The sequence below is a fragment of the Tursiops truncatus genome, chromosome 1, assembly GCF_011762595.2.
Source record: "Tursiops truncatus isolate mTurTru1 chromosome 1, mTurTru1.mat.Y, whole genome shotgun sequence".
Classification (NCBI taxonomy): Eukaryota; Metazoa; Chordata; class Mammalia; order Artiodactyla; family Delphinidae; genus Tursiops; species Tursiops truncatus.
This window is the reverse complement of record NC_047034.1, coordinates 72,971,839-72,985,799: the sequence shown is the minus strand read 5'-3', so window position 1 is coordinate 72,985,799 and position 13,961 is coordinate 72,971,839. Positions and strand designations below refer to the sequence as shown.

The 13,961-nt window shown below is 40.0% G+C and overlaps 1 protein-coding gene across 32 annotated transcripts in view; it reads left to right on the top strand.

Moving 5' to 3' along the window:
- Nucleotides 1–13,961, top strand: part of UBAP2L (ubiquitin associated protein 2 like) — a 42,866-nt gene that overhangs the window by 9,046 nt on the left and 19,859 nt on the right. For 15 of the 32 annotated variants that reach the window (XR_012332901.1, XR_012332899.1, XR_012332900.1 and 12 more), the window contains exons 5-12: nucleotides 1,113–1,314; nucleotides 1,685–1,780; nucleotides 2,203–2,248; nucleotides 2,771–2,883; nucleotides 4,672–4,731; nucleotides 6,955–7,007; nucleotides 8,975–9,060; nucleotides 11,624–11,795. Coding sequence is in view for 27 of the 32 variants with exons in the window: in XM_033858206.2 (XP_033714097.1) it covers nucleotides 1,113–1,314; nucleotides 1,685–1,780; nucleotides 2,203–2,248; nucleotides 2,771–2,883; nucleotides 4,672–4,731; nucleotides 6,955–7,007; nucleotides 8,975–9,060; nucleotides 11,624–11,795 (828 nt within the window). In the remaining 5 variants the exon portion in view is untranslated. The remainder of the gene's footprint in view (nucleotides 1–1,112; nucleotides 1,315–1,684; nucleotides 1,781–2,202; nucleotides 2,249–2,770; nucleotides 2,884–4,671; nucleotides 4,732–6,954; nucleotides 7,008–8,974; nucleotides 9,061–11,623; nucleotides 11,796–13,961) is intronic. The other 17 variants (XM_033858292.2, XM_033858262.2, XM_033858286.2 and 14 more) reach the window with 3 other exon arrangements.

The following is a 13,961-nucleotide window of genomic DNA, read 5'->3' as shown; positions in this document are numbered from 1 at the left end:
CTGTTGCTGAGCAACAGGGCCATTGTAGTTTGGGTTAGATGGTATCTAGGATAGTAAAGCTCTGATAGTCTTGGTGATTGAACTGGAACTTTCATTTGTACATATTTTCTGCAAAAATTTGTAAATCAATGTATTTGTGTGTTTAAAACTTTAAATTTATAGGGAATTCGCTGGTAGTTAGGACTCCACGCTTTCACTACTGAGAACCTGTGTTCAGTCCCTGGTAAGGGGACTAAGATCCTGCAAGCCACACAGCAAGGCCAAAAAAAACCTTCAAATTTATAAAACTCATTTTCCTAAGGAATGAGTTTTTGCAAGACTGTTTAACTCATTTTCCTTACTGTAAATATTCCCTCCTGCAATCTGGAATGAACTGCTTTGAGGAAGGTTGAATCGTATTGTAGCAATTCAGGATGTATAGGGGAGAACACAGTGAATAAAACCAGGAATGGAAGGCTTCCTATAGTCAGCATGTCTCAAGGCCAGGGCTGTGCTTTCCTGACTGCTATTTGGTCTTCTTTTCAATAAAGGAAATTGGTGTGTGTGAAGGGGGGTGGGTTGGGGAGTAGGTATAGTTGTTTTCCTCATAAATTCTAGGTTGTTGAATTAGAGAATATACTCAAGAGTCAAATGATATTCGTTCATTCTGAATTCAGAGTTAACTTTTACAAACTTTCAGTTTTCTTTTCTGCTTTATTTGACATGGATAAGGCTATAAAAAACTGGGAGTCACTGAATCCAAAGGGAATTAGTTTTTTCAGCCCAGGAAACACACTTGACAGAAAGGTCCAGTAAGTAACTAGGTCCTTTGACTACCACGCCGAGTGACTGAACTGGACAGAGATCTCGGTAACCCTTTTGGAAGTGATCCCTGCAATCCATTTGCTTATAAGCGCCTCTTCTACAAAAAGGGCTTTAATTTTGCAGTGATAGGTGTAGAATTTGTTTTGAGGTTCTGTCTATACTCTCCACTTAAACAGAAATAAACTAATAGAAGTTATCTTAGATGTGGATGCTGAGAGGAGAATGGTTAACAGTTGTCCCAGCTTTTATCTCTGGTTTCCTGGTAGCAGCCTATATTGATTAGACATGAATGCTCTGCTCTTCTTTAGCATTCCTGGGAGATGGTTGGGAAGAAGAAAGGAGTCTCAGGACAGAAGGACGGTGGCCAAACGGAATCCAACGAGGAAGGCAAAGAAAATCGAGACCGGGACAGAGACTATAGTCGGCGACGTGGTGGGCCACCAAGACGGGGGAGAGGTGCCAGCCGCGGACGAGAGTGTATGCATGGGGCTTTAACAAAACCAGTTGTGGGTTAGTAATGTCTAGACTTGAGGGATGTCAGGGCTCTGCGAGGCTGGATCTAGTAACCATTATATCATCCTTATGATTTTTCTTAAAAGCATCTGTTCTGAGACCTTGGCATTTCTTGCATGTAGCCTTTTCTAGCAACAGCCACCAGTTGAGCATGAAGTTACCTTGTAGCCGTTTGTAAAATTGTTTGACTAGTAACCATTCCCTAGTAACCATCATGTTCCATCCTTCCAGCTCATTTTCTCTTCTTTGTTTTTGTCTCCCCACCACCATGTATACATACCATTTGTGTACATACTTTCTATTCACTTTGCTCTGGCCATCTGTGGTGTTTTGTTTTGTTTTGTTTTGTTTTGTTTTTAAATTTCAGTTCGAGGTCAGGAAAATGGATTAGATGGCACCAAGAGTGGAGGGCCTTCTGGAAGAGGCACAGAAAGAGGCAGAAGAGGTCGTGGCCGAGGCAGAGGTGATCAGTTTGTTGGCGGGATGGATATTGGGGGCAAGCTACTCTTATTAGTTTAGTAGGGGTCTACTTTATTTAAAACCAGACAAATTCACATGGACTCTGGATACCTTAATTGTTGAAGTGTCATGCAAATTCTAGAGACTACTGAGTGGGCAGTGGGAAGGAAGGTAGATGTCATTTCCTCTGCTCTTTATTGTTGCTATTATTGTATTTGCTTGAGGATCCAGCAGTTTGATCAGCAAAGGAACAACCTTGTCAATAATAATTGTCCTGCTGTGTTATATTAACTGATGTGCTACAGAGTGAGAGAAGGAATATCTGATGATGTCAACCACTTACTTTCCAAAGCTGCCTCTGTTGGCAAGGTGATCTTATATCAACTTCTAAAATATTTCTTTCTCCCTCTTTTTCTCATTCTTTAGGTGGCTCTGGTAGGCGGGGAGGAAGGTTTTCTGCTCAAGGAATGGGGTAAGTTTCATTGATCCAGTGTTAAAGTCTTTAATTTTTCCTTAAGCATTACCATAATGTTTTAGCATGGTTAATATCCTGGTATCCTGAGGATAATAGGCAGCTATAACCAAAATGTGATCAGAAAGATTGCTGGACTATTTCATCAGGTGTGTATAGGCATAGGGCTTATTTCTGGGAGATAAGCATTTACCACCTGAATTATTTTATCTCATTTGAATACACATACCTGCTATTTTCTCAAAATCTTCATGTGGATTTTATTGGTGTCCTAATCCAAAAGGGATAGTGGATATAAATTAAAATTATAAAAAAAAAAGATCATACCATGAAATTTTAGGTAAGCTGGTAAGTGAGCAAAAGTAGACAGCTTACAGGCTTATAGAATGGGGCCATGGTTGATCTGTACTAGGAAAGAGACAATCAAGATTCTGATTGCCCTCCTTTTGAGTTAATTTTCACTGGTGCTGCTTAGAGCTCAGAGACTCTTTTAAGCTTTTTTTTTTTTTTTTTTTCTCCCAGAACCTTTAACCCAGCTGATTATGCAGAGCCGGCCAATACTGATGATAACTATGGCAATAATAGCGGCAATACATGGAACAACACTGGCCACTTTGAACCAGATGATGGGACGAGTGAGTGACTTTTATTAGTTTCTTGTCTCTGGGAATCTAAAGAAATAATTTTTTTGAGGATATACTTAACAAAAAAGTGGAGTAGTTTTTGGCTGCTGAGTCAGAGAGAGGAAAGGGGTGACAACTGAATTGCAGTGTACTCTCCTTCATTTACTTTGTGCCCATGGGCACATTATACATGCTGTTTCACCTGATCTTCATCACTATTTTATGAAATAGACATTATTTATCATCACTTTCCAGATGACAAGACTTAGACTGCAAGAGTGGTTATGAAATTTGTTTGAACTCAGAATTTTTTGACTCTCAAAGCTCATGCTCTTTCCATTATACCATTAGCTCCAATTGTATTTCCTAGTGTTTCTGTTTGGCTACTTAGCTTTGCCTTTTGAAAAGATATCCAGAATTAATCAAGCCACTACTTGTAAAGATGAATAGGGCCCAGAATCAAAGCCCACTGTCAGTTTGTTTCTGCATACAGAGATAGGATTATCTTTTTCCCTTAATTTTTGGGAAATCTCAGTTTATGGGCAAGAAGGAAATCTGGAGACTTTCTGCCTTTCTTTGTTGGATAGTCTTCTGGGTGTGGTAGAGTATTATGGGATTCGCTTTTTTTGTTAGCTGACTTTGATGCATATTTGGGTAGTGTATATATGTTTGAGGATATGTTAGGCTTGTGGGATACACCAAGATGTGTTTGGAAGTAAGAGATAACTTTTACTACTTTAAATAGAACAGCCTCTTGGTTCCAGAGTACTTTCTTATGAGACCAGCTACCTCTTTCTGGCTGAGCCAGCACATGGAAAGCCTGAGAATTTTTTCCTCTTACAAAGTGGGGGAAGGGTTAATAGTAGAGCATGAAATAGGCTGTTTGACTCCTTATCCATTTAAATTTGCCTTACCCCCTTTCAGAAATCAGTTACCTTAATCCTGCGTCTTTAGGAAGGTCTTTGGCACAAATCACTTCTCATCTACTGCCCACAATATGCTGTACCTCAGGTCCTGAATGTTACTTGCTTGTTGTTCATCAAGCTATCTTATAAACTCATTTTTAATACAGATTTCTCATTGGTGGAGGCTAAAGTTGAGTTATTGGCAAGCTAGATATCTTTTTGAAGTCCCTTAACCATTTGGCTATGAAATATCCTTTTCTGTTTTAACTTATACTTTGGAGGCATTAGAACTGCTCTTCATTCATCTCTTGATGGCTTTGTAGAGCATTGGTAACAGTCCGAATAACAGATATGTTTCTGAGCTGTAGTTCGTTCTTGGGTATTTGGCTTTTTATCATTAGCAGAAAAGATAATAGAAGTCGAGGGATTTGTTTTTAGTTGTGGATACAAAATTAGGCATGGAGTCCCAGTCCTAGATTGAAAGCCTTAGCTATTTTCAACAAGGATCTGGTTGGGAAAAGAGAGAGGGAAGAAAGAGGTGTGTGTTTATTTATATCGAGTAGAGAATAGCAGATTTGGGAGGCTAGACTCAGAAATTTTTGATTTGTGGCTGAATGAAAAATTATGTGAATTGCTTGTTAGTGTGAAAGTGTTGAGTATAGTTTCATGCATTCCCTTCAAAGTTTCATGATTTGAACTTAAGCTTCATGCATGATCTCTTTTTGTGTTTTCATGATAGCAAATTACAAATTCCCTTTTTAATTTAAAAAGAGACTCAAATCTACCCTTAAAATATCCACAGGTACAGTGGGAATTGTGTGTTGGGGGCAAACATTCTCATTCACAAGCAAAATTTCACTGGTTGTTTTTTCTTTTCTTTTCTTTTTTGTTTCAGGACTTGATTTCATTGGGGTTGAGGGGTCAAATTATCCCCGAAAATTTGAGACTGCTCCTGGTATGATACATCCAGGCGCCTAACTGCCCCGGATATTTAATAGATTTTTATGAACTGAAATATCTGTGGATATGTCATTTTTCTGTTTTCCTGCTTTTTATTTTTCTGCTTTTTTCTCTCATATTCTGTGCCTGTTTTTCCTCCTTAAAAAAATTAGTTTAATGAATATTTAACATTTACATTGTCTGTGCTTTTTGCTGATGGAATGGAAGCCCTAATCTTTTGTTCAGAGCATTTGCACTCTTTCTGTGCCTTAACGCTTCCTCAATGTAGTCCTTTTCCTTAGCCAAGACCATATGTCCTATATAGGAAGGTGTCAAGTAGCTGTCTACAGTCTTCCTTTCCATTCCAGATGCAGTCGCTAGAGTACAGGGGAAAAAAAATTTCTTGCATTGAGAGATAGCCTCTCAGTAGTAAATGACTTCTTAGATCACTTCCAATTCTAGGATTGTGTGTATGTGTTAACCCAGATTTTGGATTCCAGTTTAGCCAGGGTGGGATGGTTGTCAATGGGGAGGAAAAATGCCATCACTAGAGAGGGAGAGAAGAGTGTGGTTTGTAACTTGTCTAAACTGAGATTGGACTTTAGTTTGATTTGGAGAACATTGTCATTATTAAGTGGTTTGGAATTTCCCTGGCATAGTTTTAATATTGTCCTGGGAAAGGCATTGCACTGAACGTATTTTTCTCTAGGAAATAGGATTTTTCATTATTAAATGTTTAAGAGAATTTCAGACGGGTTTTGTAGGTGTTAGAATATTTCTCTTCAGTGACAGTGAAATCTGAATGCCATGCCTTCATTCTTCCATTCTTGTAAGAAGTTTCCCCATTTGGAGAGAATGTTTTAAGAATTATTAAATATATACTGTTATTCTAGAGAAGAAAATAAGGCGTTTTCTGGTCCTTGCTACACAGAGGTTCCTGTTTCTTAGTGTGGTTCTTTGGTTGAAGGGAAGAATTTTAGGTCTCATAGAAACTCACCTATATTCCTTAAAAAATGCCAGGTTCCTTTTCTGAGGATATGCGTATACGTAAAGCAAAACAAGGGGAATATGCAAGGTGGTTTGATTATTTACAGACCTCTCCTACAGAAACTGTGTCCCTCCATTGTCTGTGCCATGACTTTTACAGGTCAGATTTTGTGTTTTGTATAGTTAGGACCAGTACGGTAACTATTACACATATTTTATTTTTCAATCTCATCTCGTGTCTTCTGAAAAGAACAGATCCATTGGGGTTTCTTATAGTTAAATCAAAACGATCTATAAACTTGACTTCTGCTGAGTATGCATTTTTAAATTTAATTTTATTTTTGGCTGCGTTGGGTCTTCGTTGCTGCACGTGGGCTTTTCTCTGGTTGCAGAGAGCGGGGCCACTCCTCGTTGCGGCGCACAGGCTTCTCATTGTGGTGGCTTCTCTTGTTGTGGAGCATGGGCTTTAGGCACGTGGGCTTCAGTAGTTGTGGCACACAGGCTCAGTAGTTGTGGCACATGGGCTCTAGAGCGCAGGCTCAGTAGTTGTGTCGCACAAGCTTAGTTGCTCCATGGCATGTGGGGTCTTCCCGGATCAGGGATTGAACCCACGTCCCCTGCATTGGCAGGCGGATTCTTAACCACTGTGCCACCAGGAAAGCCCTGAGTATGCATTTTTAAATTCAGTTCCCATAGCAGGTAGGTGTCAGTGCTCTCAGTTTGGATTTCAGGCCTTTCCTTCTTCACTGCCCTTTGACTATAATGTGGCAACCATTTGTGTTCCTCTGCCCCTGCTGCCATCTTTCTTCAGACTGCCTGCAGTATTGTCTTATACCAAATAAGTATAGCTTGCATGTTTCAGTTTAAATTGTCTGCTGCCATTTCACTGAACGGACTACTAAGTCAGAGGACTTGAAGGCCCTTAAGAGATTGCTTGGAGCATTGGGTCCATTGGAGTCTTGCTGTCTCTTGCATTTTCTCTCTCTTTCTTACTGTCTTGCTCTCTTTCCTATTACAGCTGTGTAACAAGAACTGAAAGTAGCTGTGAAATCATAATCTTATTAAAACCCTGGTTGTTCTGAGGTATCCCTTTCTAAAAAGTCTTTTCCTCCCTCTGAAGCCCAAGAATCCCTTCTGATTACTAAATTCTAGTTACACTTTTGGCTGCCAAAAGTTTAAAACGTCCGTATTTTCTGCCTGTGCTTTGTACTGGTACTTAAAATTACTTCATTGTTTTTTCCTTTATTCCCAGGTGCATGGAGGACTGCAACAGAGGAGTGGGGAACTGAAGATTGGAATGAAGATGTAGGTATTCCCAGGTCATTCCTCATTAGTACGTTCTATCCCTAAGTGGTGTTTAGGGATAGAAAATGGGTATGTTTCTACCCCTCAAAATTCACCCTTAAGATTCTGACCCAAAACTTTTACATCCAAAATAGTGTTCTGAGCCAGAACATTTCACATATGTTATATGAAGGAGACTGGGCATGAACAGGACTCTGTGGAACCAGACTATGGAAAGGGCAAGTGCACTTGTGTAAGTCCAATATCTGATTGTCGGATTTATCCCAGGAAGAGATGGTGGTTGGGTAGGGCACTAGAAATGGAGTTAGGCAGGTAGTGCATTGAGTAATAGCTTCTGGTGGCACATGACTCTCCTTGGAGCAAATCAGTTATTTGGTTCACATTCAGGCATTGGTGTATGGTCCTGTAATTGGCTTAGAGGTGGGTACAGATGAGAGTTACAGTACCAAGTTCTTAAGTTTACAGTCTGGTTGACTCTGGGACCCCTTTTGTTTTTGTACTAAGAGTGCATCGTGGTGATTGTAATTGAGATGAACATGTAGGTTTGGCTATCTTCCAGATTGACTAAACTAGGAAACCTCATAGATGGGTGGCATATAAACAAGCTATATGAATTCTCTGGAGTAGTACCTGAGTAAAAGAATTTTCCTGATCCCTGGTCACAGTCAAGCTTTTGCTATGAATTACAGTTTCCCGTGATCATGGATGAACCTTCCTGTACTTGTATTTATTCAGTCAAGACAGAATATGATAAGAGGAAATGATGTGTCAAACTGTTTTGGTTTTCAGGCCTGAATTTTAAAATTCTGGATGTATCAGCATTAGAGGGTGATTGTTTTCTCTTGTAGCAGAGCTAGACTGCTTTGTGAATACTTTCTAAGATTTGGCTTGTCAGCTTAACCACCTTTCAGAGAATGATATATTTGGGGGAGTGGATTCACTGTTTTTAGAGGGGAGATTTTAATCAAAAAGTTTTTTTAAAAAAATCAGCTTTTGGGGAATTCCCTGGTGGTCCAGTGGTTAAGGACTCCTCGCTTTCACTGCCTAGGGCCAGGGTTCAATTCCTGGTCAGGGAACTAAGATCCCAGAAGGCCGGGCAGCATGCCCCCCCCCCCCCAAAAAAACCAACTTTTGAATAGTAGGAAGATTTATTCCTTACAATTGTTTACCTAATTTTAGTGTTTTGTAGTGGAGAGACTAGGTGTAACAAAGTCAGTTTTAAGGCAAAAAATGCCTTTTAAAAATATATATGTATTTATTTATTTGGTTGCACCAGGTCTTAGTTGTGGCAGGCGGGCTCCTTAGTCGTGGTTCCAGCGTTCCTTTAGTTGCGGCTCGCTGGCTCCTTAGTTGTAGCATGCAAACTCTTAGTTGTGGCATGCATGTCGGATGTAGTTCCCTGACCAGTGATCAAACCCAGGCCCCCTGCATTAGGAGCACGGAGTCTTATCCACTGCGCCACCAGGGAAGTCCCCAAAAAGTGCATGTTAAAATTATTCCTCCATATATCGACTCATCAGCACTTGGGCCCTTACTGCTCAAAAGCCAAGAATTAACTTATATCTGTCTTCATCTTGGCTGTGATCTTCCTTTCTTTGAGAGGAGTAGTGGAAGATAAAGTATGGTTTGGATTGAGGTAGGAGTTGGGAGCTGTAGCGGGAAAACATAAAGGGGCTTTCTCTGTTTTTCTGTCTACCATATTCACCTTCCTGTAAGTTCAGTGCCCATATTATGTGACTCCACTCGATTTTATTAGGTTTCTTGATTCTACCCTCTCTTTTGATAAAACCATTGTGCACAGATAGAAGGGGCTTGAAAGTCAGTCCATTCAGGATTCCTTAGAGTAGATAGTTCTCTCTTCAAAGAGTTTTCCCCTTTTTCTTGATGTTGAATTCCCCTTAACCTGTGCCAGGTTTCTGACTGAAACCTACCTAACACTAGGAGTGACTAATTCCTCTGTTTTCCAGCTTTCTGAGACCAAGATCTTCACTGCCTCTAATGTGTCGTCAGTGCCTCTGCCTGCGGAGAATGTGACAATCACTGCTGGTCAGAGGCAAGTGTGTGGTATAATTCTGTATCTTTTCCCAAGGGTATCTGCTAAGTTAGTTGTAAGGAAGAATGGCACTGGACCTCTACAGACTCCCATGGTGTCGGTAATAATGATAACCAAATCATATTAGGGTCCTATTAAGTTGATTGGTAGATTTGTAAGAGTTGATATTAGTAATCTACTGAATGGAAATCCATATATTACAATTTTAAAGCTAACTCTCCCCCAAACAGCCCTTTAATACATAGGTCAGCCTTGTCAGCATCATAGGTATTGATTAAAACTTAGAACTTAGAACTTGTAGTAAGTCAGGTAAAGAGAAGCTGAAAGTGGAAAGTTTTCATTTATTTCTGAATTTGCAGAACTGTTCAATAGTTTCTTCTCTTGCTTAATAATTATGGTCTTTGCTTAGCCCACTGAGCACGGTGATAATTTTTTTCCCTAGGATCTGGCTTATGGAATTTTTAGAACTTGAACATAGGTATTGGGGTCAGTAGAGGAAGATAACACTTGTCAGGGAATATTTTTATCCCCTGAAAGACTCTTGGATTATTTCTAGACCTGGGTATGATAGCTGTTGATTCAGAATGTCCTAAAGAGAAGTGCGATAGGAATAGGATGTTCAGGATGTCATTACCAGAGGTAATGTGTTTTTTGTTTTCATACATCTTTATTGGAGTATAATTGCTTCACAATGCTGTTAGTTTTTGTTGTACAACAAAGTGAATCAGCCATATTCATACATATATCCCCTCTCTCTTGAGCCTTCCTATCCCACCCCTCCAGGTCATTGCAAAGCACCAAGCTGATCTCCCTGTGCTATGCTGCTGCTTCCCAAGAGCTAGCTATTTTACATTTGGTAGTGTATATATGTTGATGCTACTCTCACTTTGCCCCAGCTTCCCCCTTCCTCTCCCCCATGTCCTCAAGTCCCTTCTCTATGTCTGTGTCTTTATTCCTGCCCTGCTACTAGGTTCATCAGTACCATTTTTTTTAGATCCCATAAATATGAGTTAGCATACGGTATTTGTTTTTCTCTTTCTGACTTCACTTTGTATGACAGACTCTAGCTCCATCCACCTCACTACAAATAACTCAATTTCGTTTCTTTTTATGGCTGAGTAATATTCCATTGTGTATATGTGCCACATCTTCTTTGTCCATTCATCTGTTGATGGACATTTAGGTTGCCTCCGTGTCCTGGCTATTATAAATAGTGCTGCAGTGAACATTGTGGTACATGTCTCTTTGAATTACAGTTTTCTCAGGGTATATGCCCAGTAGTGGGATTGCTGGGTCATATGGTAGTTCTGTTTTTAGTTTTTTAAAGAACCTCCATACTTTTTTTTTTTTTTTCTATGATACCAAATATCTGTGATTTTTTTCCACACCAATTCTTCAATTCTCTGACACCAGCTGGGTGTTCTGACACTAACTCTCCAGAGTTAGCGCAGACCCAAGTTGACGGCTCAGTACCACAAGACTGCCTTTATTTACTTCAGAGGTCAGCTGCAAATGGGCCACCTGCACATTTCTGCCCAGCCGACTACAAATTTGGGAGTTCTCACAGCCCCCTGCTCAGGTTTAATAATTTGCTAGAATGACTCATATAACTCAGGAAAGAGTTTTACTTGCTGTCCCTGGTTTATTATAACCAGTACTCAGGAAGAGCCAGATGGAAGAGATGCATAGGGCATGGTATGGGGGTTGGTGGAGCACAGAGCTTCTAAGCCCTCTCTGGGTGTACTGCCCTCCTGGCACATCGATGTGTTCACCATCCCAGAAGCTCACTGAACCTCATTGTTCAAGAGTTTTTAATGAGAGTTTCATTACATAGGCATGATTGATAAAGTCATTGGTGATTGAATTCAGTCTCTAGCTCCTCTTCCTTCTCTAGAAGTGGGTGGAGTGTGGTGGGGCTGAAAGTTCCAACTCTCTAATCACTTTCTTGGTGTTTCTGGTGACCCGCCGCCTTCTTGAAACTCTGTGAGGGGTCCCACCCTGAGTTACTTTATTAGCATAAACTGTAGTTGAAAGAGACCAATTATGAAAAACAAAAGACACTCCTACTACTCAGGAAATTTGAAAAGCCCCTAGTATATATTTTCATTATATCACAAGTAACTTGAAATATTTTAAAAATTTGGGGAAAAATTCCCCAAACCCTTCTTGTTCCAAAGCTGCTTGAGGATGCCAGCATTCTAGTATGTGGTTTTATATATTAGATATTGGTAATGACAGGTATTCAGTATTAAAATCATGGGTAAAAATTTGTAAATTTTGGCCCAATTATTGAGCTGCTGTATTAAAAGTAACATTTGATATTTCACTAAGTTAATTTCACTAAACTTAAAATATATAACATTATTAAGGTTGGCAGCCTCATTGGAGCATAGGTAGATACTGTTGTGGCTCTTACAGATCTGTTATTTTGATGAATTAAGCATTTCACGGCTTTGTGTTTCTGGGGAGTGACTTCATTTTGATCTAACCATAATCTGAGTCGGGTGTTGGGGAATGCTGGAATGTTCAGTCATTATTCATCAAGCTCCCATCTCTCCACCAGAATTGACCTTGCTGTTCTGTTGGGGAAGACACCATCTTCAATGGAGAATGATTCATCTAATCTGGATCCATCTCAGGCTCCTTCTCTTGCCCAGCCTCTGGTGTTCAGTAACTCGAAGCAGAGTGCCATATCACAGCCTGCTTCAGGGAACACGTTTTCTCATCACAGTATGGTAAGTAGGAAACATGGTGTATCCTAACCAAACTTTTCTGCAACCCCAGCACATACATACAGTAATTCCTTTCAGTGATACCCAGAGGTTTGGGGCAAGGTAAAGCGTCTTCTTTTGTCTTCCTAGGCTGACTTGGGTGTAGAGATGTCGAGTTGGGTAGTAGGGGATATAGCTCTAGGAGAGGACTTAGCTTTGGACAGACTGAGTCATCTTATAAAAATGAGTTAGGAGACTTCCCTTGTGGTCCAGTGGATTAGACTCCACGCTCCCAATATACGGGGCCCGAGTTCGATCCCTGGTCGGAGAACTAGATCCCACATGCATGCCACAACTAAGAAGCCCACATGCCACAACTAAGACCCAGCGTAGCCAAAATCAATCAATCAATTAATTAATTAATTAAATGTATTTTTTTTTAACGTGTAGGCTTTAAAAAAAGAATGAGTTAACGTCATTTACTGAATACTTATTGTGCAAACATTGTTCACTGTTATTCTTGAGTGAAAATCAATGACAACCAATTTTAATGCTAATTAGTATTAGTAATACTAATTAAACTTGGTTGGAAGGTTGTAGCAGTTCCCTGTCGTTTGTTTTTTGTTTTTTGGCTGCACTGTGTGGCATGTGGGATCTTAGTTCCCCAACCAAGGATTGAACCCGTGCCCCCTGCATTGGGAGCACGGAGTCTTAACCCCTGGACCACCAGGGAAGTCCAGCCGTTCCCTTTTTCTTGATAGAGCAGAATTGTCATATGTATTCATTTAAACCAGACATTTCTGAGCTAGGCTTCTCAAAACTTGGGGTCTTCCTGAATCTGCCCGCTTATTAGCTATTTCTCCCTTTCTCTGTAAGTAGGGATAAGAGTGCTTGCTGTGCCTATCTTACAGGGCTTCAGGAAGATAAATAAGATAATGGGTAAAGTCTCCACAAATGTGGAAGTAGTGGTATTGGTTATTAACCTAGAGCACTTATGGCAAATGACTTGTTGATTCAGAATATTTTTTAAAATTCAAGGTCATCAATTATAGCAAAGGCTAAATAACTAAACAAAGATGGTCAGTAAATCCTAAAGGTACTGCTTTTTCTCTCTTCTTTCCTGTTTATTTTACTTTCCTGTTTATTTTTTGCTGGAGGGTTACTATAGTTGTAAGAGGTAAGAAACTACGTGTATGCATATACTTTTATTTTTCTAGTAGTAAGGTTAGAGTAATTCAGCTGTAAAACTGCTAAGTCAGCCTCTAATCCAGAGCTGTTAGGTTTTTAAAAAAATAATTTATTTATTTTTGGCTGTGTTGGGTCTTCATCGCTGCGCACAAGCTTTCTCTCGTTGCGGCGAGCAGGCGATACTCTTTGTTGTGGTGCTCATGCTTCTCATTGCAGTGGTTTCTCTTGTTGTGGAGCACGGGCTCTAGGCGCGCGGGCTTCAGGAGTTGTGGCACAAGGGCTCAGTAGTCGTGGCTCACGGGCTTAGTTGCTCCACGGCACATGGGATCTTCCTGGACCAGGGATCGAACCGGTGTCTCCTGCATTGGTATGCGGATTCTTGACCACTGTGCCACCAGGGAAGTCCCACTCTGTTAGTTTTTAACTGTTGTCTTAAAATAGTTTTTTGTGTTAATAATTTGGTGGTTGATATTCTGCCATGTATGAGTGGTCACAGGAGAGAAAAGGTGGCAGAGAAGGGAGAGGAGTGTTGGGACTAAAAAGGAAAAGAAGGAAGAAACAAAATGGGACAAAGGTCGTAGGAAGATGTAATGAAGATCAGAAAATAACTACCAACACCTAAGATATATGACTGGAAAATGGGTTAAGTGCTCTGTGTCACTTTTAATTGCCTTTAATGTCTGGAGTTGAAGATTTACACCTAAATCCAAATTCTCATATCAAAAATAAGTTTTCAGTATACTTCCACTTTAACATTCTGTTTAATGTGTGTCATGTGATATGTGAAACTAAACATGAGTGCTATTTTTTCTCATTACCTGCGTTAATCAGTATGCTATTTAATGTAGTTCTTTTCCATTGAGGACAGAGGTTAGAGGATTAATTTCCCTTAAAATTTAATAGATGTAAGTAATATAGGAGCCCTTCCCCATTATAATATATGAATGTTAGGTAATTTTCTATACCTTCAGTGTTTCACGCTTGCAGAATATTTGGTAATCA